The sequence below is a fragment of the Salmo salar genome, chromosome 12 (assembly GCF_965601325.2).
Source record: "Salmo salar chromosome 12, fSalSal1, whole genome shotgun sequence".
Taxonomy (NCBI): Eukaryota; Metazoa; Chordata; class Actinopteri; order Salmoniformes; family Salmonidae; genus Salmo; species Salmo salar.
This window is the reverse complement of record NC_138302.1, coordinates 64297609-64320921: the sequence shown is the minus strand read 5'-3', so window position 1 is coordinate 64320921 and position 23313 is coordinate 64297609. Positions and strand designations below refer to the sequence as shown.

Genomic DNA, 23313 nt, shown 5'->3' with positions numbered 1-23313 from the left:
GCCATTCTTTGAGAGTGTTTATGTTATTATTTCCATTGGGTCTGTATTTCAAAGATCAAGAACATCTATTTGTGTATTCATACAGAATGCTTGAGCTGTAGTTATTGGTAGGGCTATAGTCCTCAACGCTTGTAGAAGAGCATTGTAACGTTACCTGCCACGTGACTTCTGAAGTAGGCCCTTACTAGCACAGTATACTGGGCTATTTAAACTGGTCACAACGGCCTGTAAAAAGTAGTGAAACACTATGCATGTCCCCGACAAGTCCTTGAAATGTCATGTGAAGAGTAATGGGAAATATGTATAGGCTCTATCGTATATGTATAGGCTCTAATATGTATAGGCTAATTGATACAAATCAAGACTCCATGTCTACCCACAAATCAATGGGCTAAGGGTAATATGTCAGATTAAAATATTGGGAATGCTTGTAAAATAGTTACAAATTAGGCGGACTTTGGTGCGCAATTTGTCAGGAGTCTGAGGGCGCTATATTTGTCTTCATTGTCCAGTGCTCTTGTTTTCACGAAAAAGTCTGCAAGTAATTAGGGGTGCTATAATGTTGAATTGGTTTTCATCCATGTATGACCTATGTAGACTAAAGGGAAACACATTTGCGTGTGCGTGCATGTTTGCCCGTGTTACTGATGTTGGTGAGTGAATGTGTCAATATTCACTGTGTGTGGAGAGAGAGAGAGAGAGAGAGAGAGAGAGAGAGAGGTTGATATGTGCACTAAAATAAATATCTAATGGTCATTTTGAAAACTAGACCAGTCCAGTCTAGACACTGTCATAAAGACCAGGGGCACTAAATAGTTACTTTTCTGTTAATTGCACCGTCTGCCCAGTGGAGTGAGATACCTTCCTTCCGTCGTAAATGGGGAACTCGAATAGATGGCCTTTAACTCTAAAACATACAAAAATCCCATGTTGATATCATCCCTAGTGCACAATATTCACGTCATCCTTATCCTTATCCATTTCTTCTCGTGATAACAAAACCAACCCAACTAGGATATCTGCTGAGAGGCTTTCTGGCGACAAAAAAACCCTCAAGTTTATTGACCATGTGGTGGTGTATAAGCCCTCCTCATCGATGTCCTGCGGCTGTGGCATGTGTTTTACTCTGTAGCTGTGCATATAGCGAATGTAATTCATACCGATGCCCACCAATTTACAGATATGGAGGCCTTGGGACATTTAGGTGTATTTTGATGTCTTGCAAGAAAGAAAGAGAAATTGTCTTTGAACTTCCGGGAAGTCAAGGCCATCACCTTTAACCTGACGCAATAAAGTTGAATCAGAGAGTGGCTTTGCTCCCGGAAATGCGGGTACCAACAGCCAGCCAATGAGGTTTGCGAAGGAGAGAAGGTCGGGGGAAAGGGGGATGGGGTTTAGAAGGGGATGTTTAGAGAACCCAGCACTGACCTCTTGAAAACTGATGCATATAACGTTTTTTAACAGTTGTGATTGTTGTATAATTTTGGAAAACAATTTTCCATTTTTTCTTCTATTGTTTAATATCTGTTTCATTTTAGGCGTGTGTGCACCCAAAATAAGCAAAACAGTTAGTGTGTATTGGATGTACTACGGCAAAGAGCATATGCGTAACCGGGTCATCAAACTATTAGAATTCATCTTCTGTTATTGAAATGGAAAAGCACTTGGAAACTTGCAAAACTGTCTCACGCCCAGAATAACTTTAACGTTTGGCATTTTCTTATTTTCATGTGCCATCTCAAAAGTCTCAAACATGCAGGATTAAATAATAGTTATACAGCGGCCTACATATTTATAATACGCTTCTTAATTGTATATTTTTACTAGCAAAAACTAAATAGGATAATGACCGAAAATGTCTCGTTTTGTCTTAACTCAACTAACATGGACCCCCCCCCCCCCCCCCCCCCCAATTTCACAGCCTACCGAAAGATAAACGAAATCTGGCCGAGGGATGTGGGTTTTGGATCAATGTTGGAGATCAAGACTCTCACACTAGTGCTTTCACACCCTGCCGAGGGACCTTGGACCTGGACTGCCGAGTTTCACAAATCCGGGCCCCTCTCACGGCATCAGATTGCTTGCTCTTCTTGAGTCCCGCCTGTCCCCCATTTTCTCTTGTGTGCATGTGCCTATGAGACCAGTGCATTGAGATGGATAGAGCACTCATTTTAACATGGGCATTGCCATTGAGGGCTTCCACCATTTAAAGGTTGTCCAGTTGGTGGGGATTCCTGTGAATTGGGAGAAATCAACCAATGCATAAGAATAAAATGTATATTACTTTAAAATGGAGATGGTCTCAATGGTGCTGCCCATGCTATCACTGACGCCACAATGGCACAGATACAAGATGAGTCATCTATCTATCTCTATGAACCAGTGGGATCTGGAGTATGATGCGATATGGTGTTCTGTCTGGTGGTGCCCAACGTCACTCAAAGGTGTCAGGTCTCTGCTTACAATATTAACGTAAGCAAGACATCCCTCTCAATATCGATCTGGGAGGAGTCTTGGCTGTGGTACAATCAAATAAATGTTAATCCAGGGCTCCACAAAATCCTGTCCTGCGCTTTGATTTGGTGTTATGTCAATGTTGTTATGTTCACGAGGCTACGCTTCCGCACTTGATAGACAATGTGGAACAAGGCCCAAATGGCTCTATAGCCGTCCTCTAAGGAGAGAACCACAGGGAGGAGAAAGATGAATAGCTTCTTCGAATATAGCCTACATTGCTTGGAACCTATGTGTAGAGGTTTGAACGGGAGCAGTAGCGATATGAGCTTGCTCTCTTGAAGGCTGTCTTTGTTTTGCTATGGTTCATTTATTTTTCTGAAATATTTAGCCTATAAGCTAGCTAGTATATGGTATGAAGGCATGCGAGAGGACGAGAGGATGGAGCAATGAAAATCTTTAAGAAATCAAGGTCAGGTTTTGAAAAATTGTCTTTGTGTGTAAAGGTCCATATGTAGTCTATGGTGTGCGTAAAGGCTTGTACGGAATAGTGTGTGCGTGTGCATATGTGTGCTTGCACATTATATCACAAAAAACGACATTGCTTAACCCCACGAGGTGATGACAAGCCTATACATCACCAGCCCGGTGCGGTGTGGTCATTTCTTAAAGCTTTTTGACGATATTCACATTTGAAATATAATGCTTACTTCTCTTGAATATCACACCTGGACGATGTATAACAGGATTTAACACAGAGGACATGCACCAAGCGTAAATGTAACATTAGTGTATTGGTAGAGCGTGCCTCTAGCGCAAAAATAGCTCAACGTTACTTCAAATGTAATGTTATTTTTCGGTCATTTTGATGGCATGGCATGGACGGGGACTCCATTTTATTGTGTGTTTTGTGGCGACAGGAGGATTTGCTGTGTGAGTAATAATGCTACACCATCAAGGCTTTAGGTTTTATTGAATAGTTTTGCCTCTTTTCACATGTTCGAAAAAAGTCCTTCACATTCCCCGTAAGAAAAGTAACGTGAGGCATGAAATAACAATAAGTAAAACACATGTATAATAAGCCATATAGTAATCATATTAAGCTAAAAGTAATTACGAATGTGAATGTGAATAATAACAACATGGATACAATTAATACTAGTCAGTTTAATGTTGGCAATGGGTATTGAACCACTTGAAAGATTGATTTTGAACCGTAAACATGAATATTTTCATTCTATATTTCAATTCAGACTGATGTTTTGACTGCTCATGTTTATTCTAACTCGTGAACCCCTCTTATGCATTACCCCGGGTCGGTTTAGCGCACACCGTCAAGCGGGCTATCTGTGTGCATGGGTGTGTGCATATTTTAGTGTACATATTTGATGGTCTTTCACCTCGGTGGATTGGCATTCATAAGTTGTTTAGGAATGGCACTGGATTTGAACATGCGTGTCTGTCTAATAAAACGATATATGTTTGAGGTTGTGGGGTTTGGGGCAGCGGGGCGACCTAAAATCAAATCAATAAACAAACGTTGATTGCATGGGTTCATCTGGCTCACCTTCTTTTAGCCATATGTTGTCAGCGATGTGTTGAATTCCATTGCAATTCCAATCAAATGATTGGATTTAGAAATATTTCTAGGCTACCTTAATAACCGAAAACCCTTTAAAGAAAACTGATAAATACAATAACACGTAGAACTGCACCATCAACTGTAGGTAGGCCCACTGAAAACATCCATCAGCCCAAATGAATGATCCGAGGTTTCTCTACGGATCTTATATATATATATATATATATATATATATATATATATATATATATATATATAAAAACTTTATATTATATTATCGGCCTATGATATGCAGATTATGAAACTTTATGATCCAAGACGTTTTATGAGAAAAAAATAAAGATAGTGGCACATTCTATCCTCCAGATAATGTCATGGGTAGAAACACAAACGTTTCGGCACGACAACCAATCACGGTGTCTTGGATCCGTTCTATCAAAACACATCCTTATAAACAGACTCGTTTTGTTCCAAATGTTCTAGGCCTACTGAACATATATTGTTGATATTCAAAGACGTGTGGAAGTTAATCGAATTCATAGCAACAGCACAGTTTGCATTGAGAGTACCCACCACATTTATTGGTGGTGCTTGAGAGTTCCAGAATTGTCATTCTTGCATGCCAAGTCAATGACTAAGACAGGTCGACCAGGTGCTACGGATAATTGGACACGCAGTCAGTCACATATTATAATTCCTATTGGTCCTCACGATCAGTCACCCTGTTTAAAAATGGTATTGATATTAAGTAGGCCTACGATCCAAAAATGGGCTACATATGACTTTTTTGTTGTGTTCTTATTATTAAGAAGCAACATGTGAGTGCAAGACAGTTAGGCTATGGCATATATTGAACTCGCATAGCATATAGGCCACCACACTGAATAACGCGCGATCTCTTAACAATAATTTTTTACGCGTGTAAATAAAAGCTCTGTGAGCTATAGTTGTTTTGTTTGTTTCATAGAAACATAACGTGGCGATATTATCAATATCAAAACGGATAGCCATGTCACCTTTTTGATTTGACTAGAAATCAACCCAGCCTCTCTAAAAGACTGAATTCTTATTTCAGATACGGCCAATTTCTCGATGTTTCGCACAAATCATGTAAGCTATTGATATAAATTCGAGTTTTTCGCTAAAGTTCAGGATGCGCACACAAATAGTCTAGCCCTACAGTTATAGGATTCTCCCAACAGCCTACATTCACTTTCTCTCTCCTCTGAAAACGTAAAAACGAGATCAATGGTTTAAATCGTTAGGCTATACCATAACATGTTGAACGAAATATGCCCTTGCAAAAAGATATGCCTTTAAAAAAATAAAAGTGCTAACGGTGACAGAGAGAGCAGGTAAAGCTGATCTCTTGCTGTGAACAGGCCGGGTCATTGGCAGTGACCTCTGTCGGCGCCATTGAAGACAAAACTAGACTACACTTCCACCGTCGCATAACCGACAAGATCAGAACCAACTAACAAACAGTCGCAGCACGACAAACCTGTTTTTCTATTTTCTTGTATGTCTTAGATGGTACAGCTTGTTCATTTGTCGATTGCATTTACTTCTAATTGCAACTCTGACAGATTATGACAGCGAAACTTTAACTGAGTAATTATATCAAAATATATATATATATATCCGTTATCTGGTAAAAGAGGATGCCTGTGAGTAGGAATGTATGTTATGTTGCATTTGTTAAATCCCCATGGATGATGTAGGTCTACAGGAATAGAAATGAATGAAATAAAATATAAAGAAATCGGATGCACTGGAGAATAGTTCAATAAACGTTAAATAAAATACAACAAGTAGTTCCCCGTATGTAATGCATGTCAATTGCAGAATTTATCCAAAGCGATTTAGAAAACTAAATAAAGGGTGTGCATATTCTACATTTTGTTTGTGTAAGTGATCCCTGCAGGAATTGAACCCACGACCATAGCGTTTCTAGCGGCACGCTCTTATCGTATACGAACTGAGCAACACAACACAATTAACACTAATACGAGATGATGATTGAATCCACTCTGCAATGATAAAGAATCAACTAAGAAAACTCAGCACTTCATTGGCACTAGCCTATATTAATAGCTTTGGATTTGTTCCCAAGTATTTTCTGTAATTGCTCATACTATGGGGCAGACAGAGGATTCGCTAGGAAATTGCCTCTCACACAATTAAAAACAAAAAATTCTAATTAAATGTGATTGTTCGCGTACACGTATTTAGCAGGTTATTGCGGGTGTAGCGAAATGCTTGTTGCTAGCTCCGACAGTGCAATAATATTTAACAATTTACAACAATACACACGAATCTAAAAAGTAAAGGATGGAATTAAGAAATATAGAAATATTAGGACGAGCAATGTCGGAGTTATAGCCAATATCTAGACCTAGAAGCCCAAAACAACATATGGCAGTAAGGTTTACAAGAATTGGAAATAGATTAACCATGATAAAATGGTTTTATTGAAAAGTAATTGAATAAAATCATTATGCAAATATTTGCATCACTATTGTGTAGCCTAACCAATGTTTTTCAATTAGCTATATTAATCTATGATCAGCACAATAAAATGGCCAAAGACAATTCAAACCATAGACAAATCAATGGCGAAAATAGATTTAATGAAAGACAGGCAAACAGAAAGGGTAGACTATTGCTTACGTTTTAATTGCTTGTCATATCAACGACTGTTTAAATGCATTTCTATTAATTAAAGGTTTGCACAAAATAGGCGTTTTGATGAAAAAAATAGTAGTGCATTGTAATGCAAATTCACGAAGTTGTGCCTCTAAAACACATTCAAAAAGCTTAAAAGTGAACTAATTCCTTTTAGGCTATCGATAGTAGTGCCACAATGTTTATAAACCTTGCGTCCTTATTACACTCTCTCTTTGTCCTCAATTCACTCATTTTTTTTTAACTTAGGCCTTTTTTTAACTCCATGAAAATCTGCTACAGCCTATAACTAAATCTACTGCGTTCGTCCCAATTTGAAGGAACTATAGGCTAAACGAAATTTAAACAAGCAAACATTTTTCGTTATCACCTTTAGAAAACATCAAATCATTCAACTATTTGGCAATTGATTTTTCAAGAATCATTGCCGAAATGTTTGTTTTTGCTTTTGTTACCTCTAAATAAAATACAAAAATAAAACATTTGTGGAGAAGCTGTACACAAAATGCAGACAACACGTATCAAGACGGAATCTAGCCTACATGTTATCCAATTTACATAACCAACATCTAGTTGCTACTTTAGGTTTATTATCTTATTATCAGCGCGGTCGCTCACATTGGTTTTCTAGAACACATAATTAAATAGAACACTATTTTAATGACAGTGACTTTATGTTCTAGAACTTGTGTCTGTACCCTATCTGTCCTGCTAGATGGCGCCCTTACTCTGTCCTACAGCTGAAAATTCGACAACTTGACCCCGGTGTCGTCATGGCAGTCTGGTGCGTCAAGGCCACTTTCAAACCCCCATTGGTCTGAAATTCACGTGGCATGCCTCGTACAATCATAATTATGTTGCTGATATTTTTTTTATGCTCCATGCCCCCAACTCAAATATGTCAGCTTCCTACCCCTCTATAATCCTTTAGGGGGGCACTGAAGACTGGTATCAAAATAAGAAAGATAACAATAAAATGGAATGTCCAAATAGAATCCCAGCTTCTAACTTCCATGTGGAACAGTTGGTAGGAGGATCCTCTGTGTCCAGAGATGAGGGCTATTTCGGCAGTTCCGGAATGTACGCTCAAAGAGTTGCGACCGAGTATGACTGTTCGACAGCGAGAAATTATGGAATCGCTTCTTCGCCTCTCTCCAAAGCGGGAGCACAATCTCCGACAAACACGGCTCTCAGCGTCTACCATCAACATCATTACCTTTCGCAACTAAATGCTTTTGGGCCTGAATATAAAAATGCATCCCAGGTAGCACAGCCTGTTATCCGACCCCTGTTTCCATGTTCTTTCCCATCGGACAGTGTGAAGGAGGACTCAATGTTGTGCCTATATAGCGGAGATCCACACGGACGCACGGATACAGTTGTTGGAACTTGTTCCTACACGCGGATGGCTGAGAGACGCCATCCCAGTCAAACGCACGAACATTCTTGTCCGGAATCCTCGACAGCTAATCAAGGGTACCTAAGGAAAGAGAAGGCGCATGGCTTCGGATCAGAAAGTATCTTTTCTGTGTCCGGAATTGGGACAGATAATCCAGAACTATTTAACGACACCTGCGAAACCAATCAGGAGGCGCATCTGGCAGTGGCAGACAGTAAACTCGAGGAGAATCACAGTCCCACGAAACAACTGCCTGAGAAAGAGAACGTCCTTAATAAAACTGACGGTAGCACAGACAACTCAGACAGTGAGGTTAAAGGTAACACACACAAACACACACACACACACACACACACGCAGGGTCTATAACACGTAAACAAGCATATTATCAGTGCGAGCACACACAGACACACACACAGATGTTAAGACATAAGCAAGCTTATCATCACAGTCAGAGGAAGCACACAGTTGGACAAGCCAATATCATATGAGAAGAGGAACTGTTTTTTGTGTTTTTTGATGTTATCGCGATGTTTAAACTTTTGATGTGAGCTAGAAATAAAGTCTACTAATACTTTCAAACGCTTATGCAACGCTGAGCCTTGGCATAGGCTTATATGTTTTTTTCTCCACCATTGGTACAGTTTGAAGTAGGCTACAATTTTTAGCACTTGCAAACTTGATTCGATTGGTAGGCAATGTTTTTTGTTAAGCTCTTGGAAAAAAATGTTCAGGATAGAACAAAAAAGGATCTACATGGACCCTTTTGTAGGGTTCTTCTTCTTGCAAAATTGTTTCCATATAGAACCCTTGGGTTCTGTATAGGGTTCTATATGGAACCTATTTCCATATATGAAGCAAGCATTAGAACCCTTTTCGGTTCTAAGAGTGTAAGCACACTTGAGTAAGCATAGGCTACACTTCCCTCCCAACACTATCTTTATAACTAGGATCTCCTACTTCCTAATCTCTTTCCTAAACATTTTATTTTTAAATACATTAACACAATAACAATTAACGCGCATGCCTGCCCTTAGACTACTTTTCGCTGTTTGTTTTAATAGACTTCAAGGGTGAACACTAAAGGTGAGGCTGCGTGTACTCTTGACATTGTTTATTTAAGCAGCTTTATTTCGTACTCACAGCTGCCAGTCCATTACCAATTTGCTACGACCGACATTATCTATTTAGCATTGCACTAACTGCAAGTTTGCATTGGTAACCTTTTGCAATGTTACATGATAGTCTACGTTTTTAGTTTTGATAAATTAAACTGCATAGTCGCAAATATATTTTGCAGTTGAGATGACGCTCATTCATTCTTATTAGTCGCTATATCTCTCTTGGATATTTTATAATAAAGAAGCATTCTAGGCTACCAGTAAATTGGGCCTATCCAAAGGAATACGCACGCACTAATTAAACAATGAAGATTTCAAAACAAAACACGATTAACGTTATGTGCTTCTAACGTAGCCTGGTTTATATCTAATTGGATTTAAAACAGGAGGGGCCGCTTTCCCAGAAACAGATGAAGATTATTCCTAGACCCAAAAAAATCGTGTAAAAGTGCTTTGTTCAAATCTGTGCCCGAGAAACCGTCCCGAGAAGACATAGGCCTACAGACAAACTGACAAAAAAAAACACATCACAAGGCTTTCGCGTAGGAAAGTTTCTTGGAAGGTGAAGGGCAACGAAATGGCTGCTGTTTTTCAGCTCGTCCACCTTTGAAACGACCTTTTGGAGCTAAATTCTCGATAAACTATTTTTGTACGTGTAAAACAACAAGTATAAAGCACATAGGCTTCCTCAAGTTCATTACATTTCATTTTGTAAGTTATGTAAACTTTAGGGTAATGGTGATTCGATTATTATTATTAGGCATATTATTATTATAATTATTATTTATTCTACTTAGGCCTGTTGTTGAGCACATGTTGCCACACCGCGTGCATCCGAAAGTCACGCCAACGCTTACACAATGGTACTTTATCTATTAATTCATGTTAAAATCAGGCAGATATGGGGCCTCTATGTACGTGTTGTTGAAAACAACGTGTGATTTGGGTCAAAATAGAAGAAGTTGCTTCAGTCCCTCATTTCTCTCTTCCTTAAATCTGAAAACTAACGTCAAATTCGTTACAATATTAATAACTTTCTATTAAAATATGACACTTTTATCCCAAATGTTTTAATAATAATTGATCAGTGATTCACTGAAAAATGAATCGATGACTAGGCTACATTAAAACACTGTTCTGGAATAGTCTGAATGTGTAGGTTATAGGGCTATGGCTTTGCGCAGTTCAGTTACTAGGCCTATATGATTTCCAGATTGTGTGAATAGTTGTATTTTTCGTGCCCGTTGAGCCATGTAATCAAGACGGAAGTCAATAACATTTAGATTTGAAAACCCTCCGGACTCCTTTGTCGGTAGACTAGACTAGTCCGTCATATCCACCCCACTTACCAAGAGCTGTATTGTGGCATTAACTAATATAGGCTACATTTTATGTCTCTCTTTTAGGCTATTTATGAAGGGATTGAAGAACATAATGTAATTCTTATCGCCAAAAGGACCCAAATTGCCCAGATGAATTATCCATTGATTTCCTTTATTTGCCTGATGAGATCTAGACAAATGTTTTTCTATTGGCCCTGTCTTTGTACTTAATTATTTCAATTGGCCTTGAGTGAGCGTAGACTACTGCAGATTCACAAATAATGCAACATTAGATTTATCATCTCACTAAAAGCTACAGTAGCCAAATTATATCGTCCGTGCATAAAGACATCGAAGTAAACGACAAGTTGTATATAACCTTAAAAGAAAACAATTGGAGTAGAAATTAGAACGTTTTTCTTGCATCTCAGATAAGTGGGCCTACTCCTTTCAGCTAAAAAGTGAAGTTGCAAATATAATGGTCGAATAGATTAAAAACATGCAATGATATAAAATGGCAGGCAGAATACAAAAGCTATAGTTGGTCGTCAAGACATGGCCTACTTGGTAACCTGATTAATTCAGTGCATTGTTGTTTTCTATCACAAATAAGCCTATGGTTATGCTATACACTGATAATTACGTTCATTTAACTCATTCCTTTTTACAGGGGACAGATTGGAGAATGCCTTTGGAAACTGGCTCACAGCGAAAAGTAGACGGAAAAAGCGTTGTCCTTACACCAAACATCAAATACTGGAGCTGGAGAAGGAGTTCTTGTTCAACATGTATCTGACGCGAGAGCGCCGCTTGGAGATCAGCAAGAGTATTGACTTATCTGACAGACAGGTCAAAATATGGTTCCAAAACCGACGTATGAAGCTCAAGAAATTCAACAGGGAGAGTCGAGTGAGAGAGCTAACCTCTGCTTATGACTATACTTAAACCTTACACCTTATTTGGAGAGAAATACTTTTACGCGTAAGCTACACATACAGGCTAGGCCTGCACACATACAGGAGGAAACATCTAGAGCAGGATAGAAATTGTAAGCCTTCAAACATCTTCACGTTTTTTTCCGAGTCCATGCATGGTTTTATGAAAAAATGTACGTTTCATGATTTGACAGTGAAATACTATGATGCTCTACAGATGCACATTGTTTTAAAAGGCTGGATATTAAAGTGGCCCTCCAGACTCCTTTTCACCTCATTCAACACCTGATGTAGTAAACAAAAGGTACATCTCAATAGGTGGTTCAGGTATGTCATGAAATACATAGCAAAAGTGGTGGGGGGTGGGCCTTTCCTCTGTTGTTCTCTATTGCTTCTCTATTGTTCCTCAAGCAGGGGGATGCCGATGACATCACGAATTTCCATCAGACCAACTCCTTGAATGCCCTACTTCTTGAAGTTTGCGGTTGTGTCTAGAAAACATTATTTTGCTCAAAACATTTTTTTTTTAACCTGGGGTGTACTTTACTGTATTTATACTTGGGATATCGCTTTTCAACAGTAAATGTTACAAAAATCACGAGAGGAAGTCTTTAATTGTTTGTGAAATGTGTCTTAAAGTGACAGTCCTGTGTCTGAAATGGTTTCCATTCGCTTTTAATGAAAACGTGTCATTGCTTGGTCTCTTCCTTTTCATCATTTCTGTTCTTATTGTTTTGTGTTTGGTTATTTTGTCATTTCTGTGAAACTTGATGTCCTGTGCATTACAGCATCAAAGTGCATTAACTTCTAAGCATTATGTTGCTGGACATTTGTAAAGATATCAAATAAATGGGTTTGGAGCATCATTTACCCTGGTTGTCCTTCCCCTTCGTGTCCTTTATGACTTGCTTTGAGAAAGAGAGGGGCGAGAAAAGAGTGGAAAGACCGACCATATAGCGGTGATTTAAATATTAGCCAGGTGACCAATAAGTCAAGGTCATAAAATAGTAATGTCAGGATGGTCGGAGCACAGCGCCAGAGGTGGGTTTAATGATCTGCAAATATAATGTGCGCCGCGGCAGTAAAGATGCGTTTAAAGGTGAGGAGGAGGAACTCTATACCCACAGAGCCGCACTACGATGGGGCTGGTTTGCACGGGCACACGCCACTGCTTTCACCGGATGAGGGAAATGCGACATTCTCCAACGGGTGATGGGATAAAGAGACCGGCTGATTAAGGGAATGTATATAATGGAACAAAGTCCGCAACGAGACATGGCTGCAGGAGCATGGAAACGGATCCCCGCATGCAGACAGGGTTGAAGGTAGGACTATAGCCGCTGGCATTTCTCTTCTTTTCTTTGGACTCGATCACGTCTGGCTCTGCTCATTTGGTACATTTTCAACTGGCACCACATAAAATGTCTTTACACCGATGGTATTTCGGGTTTTTCTGTTGCTGTGTTTTTTTTTTACCTCCTGCAGACATTCGAAATCCGTCCTGCGATGTTTATGTGGGGTTTGTATATTTGCAAGTGGATTTTGGATTATGATGTGTGCTGTGATAATCTTGTTGAATTTACCTCCTACCTTGGATGGACAACGATGTTTTTTTATAGAATGAACAGACGACTGTGCACCTGCATGTGTTCATGGAGTATGCTATCTATTTGACTATTAAACATTTTGTGTTACAAAATATCTTCCAAAATATGTTCGCTCCTTGGTGGATGTCCACTCAGATCGTGGACATCATAGACTGTATTACCTTGCTCTTTTCAAACTGGATTTAGATGCAAAACAAGACACCTGCATGAATCATATCAACTTATTATTAGGTCCAGCATCCTGTTGTTGAAGTTTAACAGGTAGCTTTAATTGATGAACATGGAAACGTACACTAATAGCCTAGGATCGTTCGTCCTCGTCTAGAAATACATCACGTTGTTATTCGTATTTTTTCTATTGATTTTCTTTCCCATCGGTCAAAAGAAAAGCATTTCACAGTATGCGAGACGTTTGATATTGCTTCTAATTCTCAATGGATTGCCCTTTCACGCTTAGCTGATCCGTGGTTTAGGTAGTTTCATGTTGTTGGGATTGACTTCCTGGCTCGGCAACAAAAAACTGCCTTGATTACGTCAGTTCGCCTTCATCAAGGGCGTCCATTTCCGACAGATTATACTCTCTGCTCTGGAGTCGCCGCAAATGGCATTGTAAATGAACCGAGCCACCAATATCCACGACGAGACCTTTTTTCTTCGCTCTTTGGCTTTATGTGGTGGACACTAAAGGTCTTTTGGCTGCAGTGGGAGAATTGGGGTTGTAAACATCACGGGGTAAAATCCTTTCAGCTTTGTGTTGTGGCGCAGACTTTTGAGGTCTAGCCTTGCAGACGGGATTATTGACCGGAGGTGTTTTAAGGATGGTAATCAGCATTCCAAGACCGTCTCCAGGTGCCTATATGGGACATCTGCCAAGTAGTGAAAATCCAAGTCTCATCTCTAGACTAATTTAGCTATGCTTTTGTTGGAATAGTTAGACTTGATCATGATAGTGTCTTTATCTATCATATTTTTTTCATATGATATTAGTGTCCTTATCACGTCATTTGTATGATCATTAAATAATAATAAAAGAACATGTCTATTAAAATGACCCTCAAGGTTATTAGCGCATGTTTTATATTAACTGAATTCGTCATTTAGGTGGGCTTGCTTTCTCTTTTGCACTTCATCTCAGCTAAAATAGCCTAAGCAAAATTGTAATTAGCCCTAAACATGGGTTTGCTACATAAACCATTTTGAAACATTAAATGAACATTACATCCCGACGGTCTTATGTTTATCGAATGGTCACGGAACAGACATGTGCAGCACGCTCTTGTGTCTACTTGAACCGATTTAGTAGACTAGATCTGGGCCTTTTTGCGTTCTTAAATTTGCCGTTATGAATTTCTCTCAACGTTTTTGCTACATAAAGTGACTGATCTCCGTTTCATATGACACTAAATTGAGTGACGGAAGCAAAGAAATAAATCATTATTTCGTAAAATGAGACATACATCATTTATCCAATAGGCGTTGCCTATAATTCACTAACAATTACAATTGGCCTATGTTACATTGTAACAAATATAGGCCAATGTGTATTTGTATATTATCGCCTATTGTAGGCCTATTGTATAATAGTAAGACCTGGATTCAAAATCTGGTATTTAAAAAAAAAAATCTGTGTATTTGAGTATTTTCAAATGGGCCTACACAGGCCAAAACAAATAATTGTTCTTAATTTTTATTTGTCAAAAACAAATAGTCTACCAAATTGTATTTGACAGTATTTTCAAATACTATTTTCAAATACCCGCGTTAAATGTATGAGAGTGTATTTGAGTCAGAGTATTTGAGTAGTTTCAAATACTTTCCAAGTTGGCCTACATTAAAATATTGTACTTGTCTTTTCAAATAAAATAACATCTTAATATTTACTTCGAATGTATGTGAAAGTAATTGAGCTATTTGAAACCGTATTTGAACCCAGGCCTGATGTATAATGACTGTGTTTTGGATATTACTAGTTTAATGGGTTGATAGAAGTACACCCTGTCTGAGCCGTCACCATCTGCATGATATCAGGTTTCATCATGCAGAATGAAGGTGTTGACCTATTAGGCTGCTAGCTCTTTTGTCTTAATCACCACGAACATTTGACAAAATGTAATTGAAATCATCCATGAACGACATACATTGACATTTACCACAAACATAGGCCAGAGCAAATGTTGGCCCCGTGAGCACATATATTGATTGGCTCTTCCCTGATCTGTATATTTAGTATTTAGTATATTAAGTATGTTGTGTATGTCATGGATCACTTGTAAAACAGACATGGGTCTTAATGTGACTCCCTGTATAAAATAGGTATATATATATATTTATATATTGGCTGATATTGTTGTTTGCCAGATGCTTGCGTTCACTTTTACGCACGGACCACAGACGGAACGTGTTTCATTGACAGCGTGATCTGGCTTGATGTCTGTCTGCAGGGATGCAATACCAATGCGAGGACTCAATAGGACTTATTGGAATATTATTAGGCCCTTCATTAATCCGCCGTGCGGTGGCCGTTTCCGTGACCAAATCAATTTCTGCCATTTATATATAGTCTTCAAAAGTAACCCTCGTAAAAGAAAGTAGGCCTAGGCAATGCTTCAACGCCGAATTGCTGCCCTAATATGAATGTCTTTACTATATGATAGCTTTTATTCAAACGTTTCCTTTCAGTAAGGCCTTTAAGTGGTGGCTTTAAATGCGTTTACGAGTTCGCAATGTTACTCCAACTCCACCAAATGAACGTCTGTAATAAACAGCATTCTTCCAATCCCGACGGCTCTAATTTTGTATCCCACGGCAGAGGTATAAGCCTAAACGTATGTTATGCATTTATATAAAATATAAATACATACACACATACACTCTCTTATCGCCAGCAACATTAAATTGGCATATAATTCCAGAATGTATTCCGTTGATTTAACAAACAACAACTGAAAAATATTTCTGGGTTCATACTGAATATTAGTTTATAACTGTTTATCTACATTTCAGGATTTATGAAAGCTTGAGCGAATGTGACTGTTGAACTAGGATGTGGTTGTCTCACCTAGCTATTAGTTTATTTATTTTACCTTTATTTAACTATGCAAGTCAGTTAAGAACAACTTCTTATTTACAATGACGGCCTACCGGGGAACTTGGGGTTAAGTGCCTTGTTCAGGAGCAGAACGAAAGATTTTTACCTTGTCAGCTCTGGGATTCGATCTAGCAACTTTTCGGTTACTGGCCCAACGCTCTAACCACTAGACTATCTGCCGCCCCTGTCTTAAGATCAATGCATTAACTGCGTCTGCTAAATGACTAAAATGTAGGCTAAATGTAATTATTGTGGAAATACCTTTTTCTTATTTCCACTTCTTCTCTTACACACACACACACACACACACACACACACACACACACACACACACACACACACACACACACACACACACACACACACACACACACACACACACACACACACACACACACACACACACACACACACACACACACACACACACACACACACACATCTAGCGAGAGAGACAGACACACAGACTCACATGCACGTTACCTTCAAGATCAATTCTAATACCACCTGCTGGCGCGCACTGAGCTGTCACAGTGTTCTGTTCTTGATGTTATCATTAATCAAGGATCATTCTTTTTTTATTGGAAATAACAAAAGTACTGACGATGCTATAAACATAAACATAATTCTTTCAATCCTCTTATACAAGGATGAAAGTTTTGTCGGCTGAAGGTCAAAGAAAGAAAACATCAGGTTTTAATGAAAGGTAGTCCCACCATCTTTGCTAATATTCTACCTTTCTAATACCTACTGATGACTAATGTTTTCAATAACATTAACATTTTAGTCATTTAGCAGACGCTCTTATCCAGAGCGACTTACAGTAGTGAATAGATACATTTCAGACATTTTTTCCCCGTACTGGACCCCCGTGGGAATCGAACCCACAACCCTGGCGTTGCAAACACCATGCTCTACCAACTGAGCCACACGTTGCTAATGTACTCAAATGGATGATTTAATAAAAAATAGGCTACATTATGAGCATCAGTCAGTAAACAGTCAGGGTATCCTATAATTACAGATTTGTTGAAATGAAATTACCTCACATCTTAAATACAGTTCAATTTTTAACATTTTTTGCCTTCCCAGAAGAGTGGAGGCATTTTAATGTCAATAATAAAAAAAGAGATGTTCGACTAGCAGGTGTCCACATACATTTGGTAAATGAATACTTAAACACTTGGATCTATATTAAATAGGCAGTGATTTCACCTTAAATTAGGCCTACTAGGCAAATGGTGAGCGTAGATTGGCTGATTCGCATTGATTATCAATATTCGTATCTACGTGCACATTCATCTGATTCCAGTTGTAATTCCTCTTAGCACGTTGTTGAGTGTTTTAACACTCCCATGTGGCTGAATAATATAGCCAATACAGCTGTAGCGGTGATAGAAGTCAAGGCCCCATGTTTACATGCCTTGCACTAGACTATGGAGTTGACCAATGTTGCATGCGGTGTGGCCATTTCGTTTTCTTAGCAACCGCATGGTGCTGAAATGCACTAAAATGGGTGATGATGAACCAAAGTACAGCATCCTATCTATTTTAAGTATATTCGGCTGTATGTAATAATGCAAGAAACGTAAGAAAGTGTGTGTGTGTGTTGGTTCGATTGCATCTTCCCAATATTATATAAACGTTGTTATGTTAATTTGATTTCAGATCCAGATATTTTATTTAAGGAACTTGAAATGGAAAAGATCCATCCCTGAATCTTTTTAAGAGGATCTAAGGCCACCTTTAGACAAACACACCAATTCAGATTTTTTTTTCTCTCACTAATTGATCTTTTGACCAATCAGATCAGCTCTGAAAAAAATCCGATGTGAAAAGATTCGATGTGGTTGGTCAAAGTGGATATAAGATCAGAATTAGGTTGCCTGTCTAAACGCGTCCTTATATCTCTTATAATGTTGAGTTGATTGAAATGGAGTCAACATCTATCCTGGTTTATTTCAAGAAATCACATTGGACGCAAATGCTCAACGTTCACTGTTTATTTGTTCATTTTAAGGTCACAAAAAAGGGAGAAAGGCTGACATGGATAATGTTACAAAAAACATGTGAAGGCTTACATGTATGTAGATCTGTAAATAAATAGAATATGAATGACGTATTAACAAGAGTGCAATACTGGTCCTACACCGTCACAACTCAATAAAGCGCTAACTAGAACCCGGTATTTACATTTCTCCAAATGCGCTAGCGCGGCAGGCATACATGTGGGATAGGCCTACACACAAACATCTGGAATTATATATCCTACAAAACAACATTTGCATTCTAAAATATTCCATATGGCTGATTAACCGATTTATAGAACATAGAATTATAAATGTTACATTATCATTCACGTAATCTACTGTATACTTACCATTGAGATGGTAATCACACTTATTCCTCATAAGAAAGAATATTTGATTTCTACGGAAGTTCTTTGCTATAGTTGGTACTAAAATGCAGAAAATGCACCATATAACCTTACATAGTTTATTGCAACAACAACAAAAAACATTTGACAAAGTTTTTTTAATCAACCTTCCAGGCAAGAAAGCACACTGTCTGAGTGATACCCTGTTGTATTTACACATTAAACTATGGAATATACACTGAGTTTACAAAACATTAAGAACACCTGTTCTTTCCACGTTCCACGACATAGCCTGGCCAGGTGAATCCAGGTGAAAGCTATGATCCCTTATTGATGTCACTTGTTAAATCCACTTCAATCAGTGTAGATGAAGGGGAGGAGACAGGTTAAAGAAGGATTTTTAAGCCTTGAGATAATTGAGACATGGATTGTGCATGAGTGCCATTCATAGGGTGAATGGGCAAGACAAAAGATTGAAGTGCTTTTGAACGGGGTATGGTAGTAGGTGCCAGGCGCACCGGTTTCTGTCAAGAACTGCAACGCTACTGGGTTTTTCACGCTCAAGAGTTTCCTGTGTGTTTCAAGAATGGTCCACCACCCAAAGGACATCCAGCCTACATGCCACTAGTAGGAAGCATTGGAGTCCACATGGACCAGCATCCCTGTGAAACGCTTTTGCCAGCATGTAGAGTCCATGCCCCAATGAACTGAGGCTGTTCTGAGGGCAAAAGGGGGTGCAACACAATATTAGGAAGGTGTTTCTAATGCTTTGTACACTCAGCGTATATAACTTGTGAAAATCTACCTCTTTAAAGCATATCTTAAAAAATCCCCATGCCAATGACACCTACTACCATACCCTGTTCAAAGGCACTTCATCTTTTGTCTTGCCCATTCACCCTCTGAATGGCACACATACACAATCCATGTCTTAATTATCTTAAGGCTTAAAATGTATTCTTTAACCTGTCTCCCACCAGTGATCTACACTGAAGAAAAATGCACTTGTCTTTTCCTACTAGCACTCTCTTTGCTGATAAGTACTTTGTTGACGGAAAATGTATTTGCTACGATTGTGATATGTTGTCTCACCTTGCTATCTTAAGATGAATGCCTAAGAGCAGAAGCTAAATTACAAAAAATGTAAATTGAAAATGAATGTTCATTCACAGGAATACAAGGTATTGCTTTTTCAAATCAGGATTTTGTTTGTTACTAGTAGGCTAGTATTAGCCTATTATTACTAGTACCCATATGGTACTACTATAGTAGCAGAATTGATAGTCATATAGGTCTATAGTGGTTGGCTCCTTGTGATATATTATTTGAGAGGGGGCTCATTTGTCCATGAAGCTGTAATGTATGTGTAAATAGACCATAGGCCTTGCAGGTCACAGCAGTCTTGGAGATATCTTTCACTATTTTGTTGCATTTTGCTGATACAGAGGAACATATGGATACTTTGCATGATATGCAGGCTATTTGCCTACCACCTATTCATATTTTGAGACATACGTTTACAGAATCTCTGCAATATCTCGACCACCAAGATCATAAGACAATGAAGATCATAATTGAAATTGAGATATAGACTAAGTTTAGGTTTATAGGAAATGCAAAGTGCTTTTTTCCATCTACTTTTACGCATAACATACAGCATTTATGCACACGAATAGTGGCCAAAACCAAAAGCAATTCTCATGGTAAACGTTTGGCTTTGAGATACATTCTTGTTTATATATACAGTCGTGGCCAAAAGTTTTGAGAATGACACAAATATTAATTTCCACAAAGTTTGCTGCTTCAGTGCCTTTAGATATTTTTGTCAGATGTTATTATGGAATACTGAAGTATAATTACAAGCATTTCATAAGTGTCAAAGGCTTTTATTGACAATTACATGAAGTTGATGCAAAGAGTCAATATTTGCAGTGTTGACCCTTCTTTTTCAAGACCTCTGCAATCTGCCCTGGCATGCTGTCAATTAACTTCTGGGCCACATCTTGACTGATGTCAGCCAATTCCAGCATAACCAATGCTTGGAGTTTGTCAGAATTTGTGGGGTTTTGTTTGTCCACCCACCTCTTGAGGATTGACCTCAAGTTCTCAATTGGATTAAGTTCTTGAGAGTTTCCTGGCCATGGACCCAAAATATCTATGTTTTGTTTCCCGAGCCACTTAGTTATCACTTTTTCCTTATGGCAAGGTGCTCCATCATGCTGGAAAAGGCATTGTTCATCACCAAAGTGTTCCTGGATGGTTGGGAGAAGTTGCTCTCGGAGGATGTGTTGGTCAATTCTTTATTCATAGCTGTGTTCTTAGGCAAAATTGTGAGAGAGCCCAATCACCTGGCTGAGAGGCAAACCCACACATGAATGGTCTCAGGATGCTTTACTGTTGGCATGACATAGGACTGATGGTAGCGCTCACCTTGTCTTGTCTGGACAAGCTTTTTTTCCGGATGCCCCAAACAATCGGAAAGGAGATTCATCAGAGAAAATGACTTTACCCCAGTCCTCAGCAGTCCAATCCCTGTACATTTTGCAGAATAACAGTCTGTCCCTGATGTTTTTCCTGGAGAGAAATGGCTTCTTTGCTGCCGTACTTGACACCAGGCCATCCTCCAAAAGTGTTCGCCTCACTATGCGTGCAGATGCACTCACACCTGCCTGCTGCCATTCCTGAGCAAGCTCTGTACTGGTGGTGCCCTGATCCCGCAGCTGAATCAACTTTAGGAGATGGTCCTGGCACTTGCTGGTCTTTCTTGGGCGCCCTGAAGCCTTCTTCACAACAATTGATCCGCTCTCCTTGAAGTTCTTGATGATCCGATAAATGGTTGATTTAGGTGCAGTCTTACTGGCAGCAATATCCTTGCCTGTGAAGCCCTTTTTGTGCAAGCAATGATGACGGCACGTGTTTCCTGGCAGGTAACCATGGTTGACAGAGGAAGAACAATGATTCCAAGCACCACCCTCCGTTTGAAGCTTTCAGTCTGTTATTCAAACTCAATCAGCATGACAGAGTGATCTCCAGCCTTGTCCTCGTCAACCCTCACACCTGTGTTAACGAGAGAATCACTGACATGATGTCAGCTGGTCCTTTTGTGGCAGTGCTGAAATGCAGTGGAAATGTTTTTTGGGGGATTCAGTTCATTTGCATGGCAAAGAGGGACTTTGCAATTAATCGCAATTCATTTGATCCCTTTTCATAACATTCTGGAGTATATGCATATTGCCATCATACAAACTGAGGCAGCAGACTTTGTAAAAATTCATATTTGTGTCATTCTCAAAACTTTTGGCCACGACTGTACACTACCGTTCAAATGTTTGGGGCCACTTAGAAATGTCCTTGTTTTTGAAAGAAAAGCTAATTTTTGGTCCATTAAAATAACATCAAATTGGTCAGAAATACAGTGTAGACATTGTTAATGTTGTAAATGACTATTGTAGCTGGAAACGGCAGATTTTTAATGGAATATCTACATAGGCTTACAGAGGCCCATTATCAGCAACCATCTGTTCCAATGGCACGTTGTGTTAGCTAATCCAAGTTTATCATTTCATTTTAAAAGTCTAATTGATCATTAGAAAACCCTTTTGCAATTATGTTAGCACAGCAGAAAACTGTTGTCCTGATTAAAGAAGCAATAAAACTGGCCTTCTTTAGACTAGTTGAGTATCTGGAGCATCACCATTTGTCTAGAAGGCCAGCATCCCAGAGTCGCCTCTTCACTGTTGACGTTGAGACTGGTGTTTTGCGGGTACTATTTAATGAAGCTGCCAGTTGAGGACTTGTGAGGCGTCTGTTTCTCAAACTAGAGACTCCAATATACTTGCCCTGTTGCTCAGTTGTGCACCGGGGCCTCCCACTTCTCTTTCTATTCTGGTTAGAGACAGTTTGCACTGTTCTGTGAAGGGAGTAGTACACAGCGTTGTATGAGATCTTCAGTTTCTTGGCAATTTCTCGCATGGAATAGCCTTCATTTCTCAGAACAAGAATAGACTGACGAGTTTCAGAAGGAAGTTCTTTGTTTCTGGACATTTTTAGCCTGTAATCGAACCCACAAATGCTGATGCTCCAGATACTCAAATAGTCTAAAGAATGACAGCTTTATTGCTTCTTTAATCAAGACAACAGTTTTCTGCTGTGCTAACATAATTGCAAAAGGGTTTTCTAATGATCAATTAGACTTTTAAAATGATAGACTTGGATTAGCTAACACAACGTGCCATTGGAACACATGAGTGGTGATTGCTAATAATAGGCCTCTGTATGCCTATATAGATATTCCATAAAAAATCTGCCGTTTTCAGCTACAATAGTCATTTACAACATTAACAATGTCTACACTGTATTTCTGATCAGTTTGATGTTAATTTAATCGACAAAAAAAATAGATTTTCTTTCAAAAACAAGGACATTTCTAAGTGACCCCAAACCTTTGAACGGTAGTGTAGGTTAACAGTTAATCCAGATATTAGGCCTAGGCCTAAAATAATCAAAGGGGAGCAATTATCGATAATAACATAATATTTTGTATAGGCCTAGTCTTTCCAAAGTTGCATTTTGATTGGCTATTGACAGTTGCATTGAGAATAATATTGATATTATCTTATTAATAAAAAATAGTGCTACGCAGTAATTTCTCGTCTGCGTTAGTTGTTGGGTGTGTACTTGACGTCCGCTGATCATCATTGTTAACTTTGGTTCGCAGATGCCAGTAATAGATAGCAAGACAAC

The 23313-nt window shown here is 38.9% G+C and overlaps 1 protein-coding gene across 1 annotated transcript; it reads left to right on the top strand.

The window, feature by feature from the left end:
- Window positions 1–7697: 7697 nt before the first annotated feature.
- hoxc10ba (homeobox protein HoxC10ba) lies at window positions 7698–11508 on the top strand. Its single transcript, NM_001139539.1, has 2 exons — window positions 7698–8439; window positions 11234–11508. The coding sequence occupies exons 1-2, from the start codon at window positions 7698–7700 to the stop codon at window positions 11506–11508; spliced, it is 1017 nt and encodes a 338-aa protein (NP_001133011.1).
- Window positions 11509–23313: the final 11805 nt, after the last annotated feature.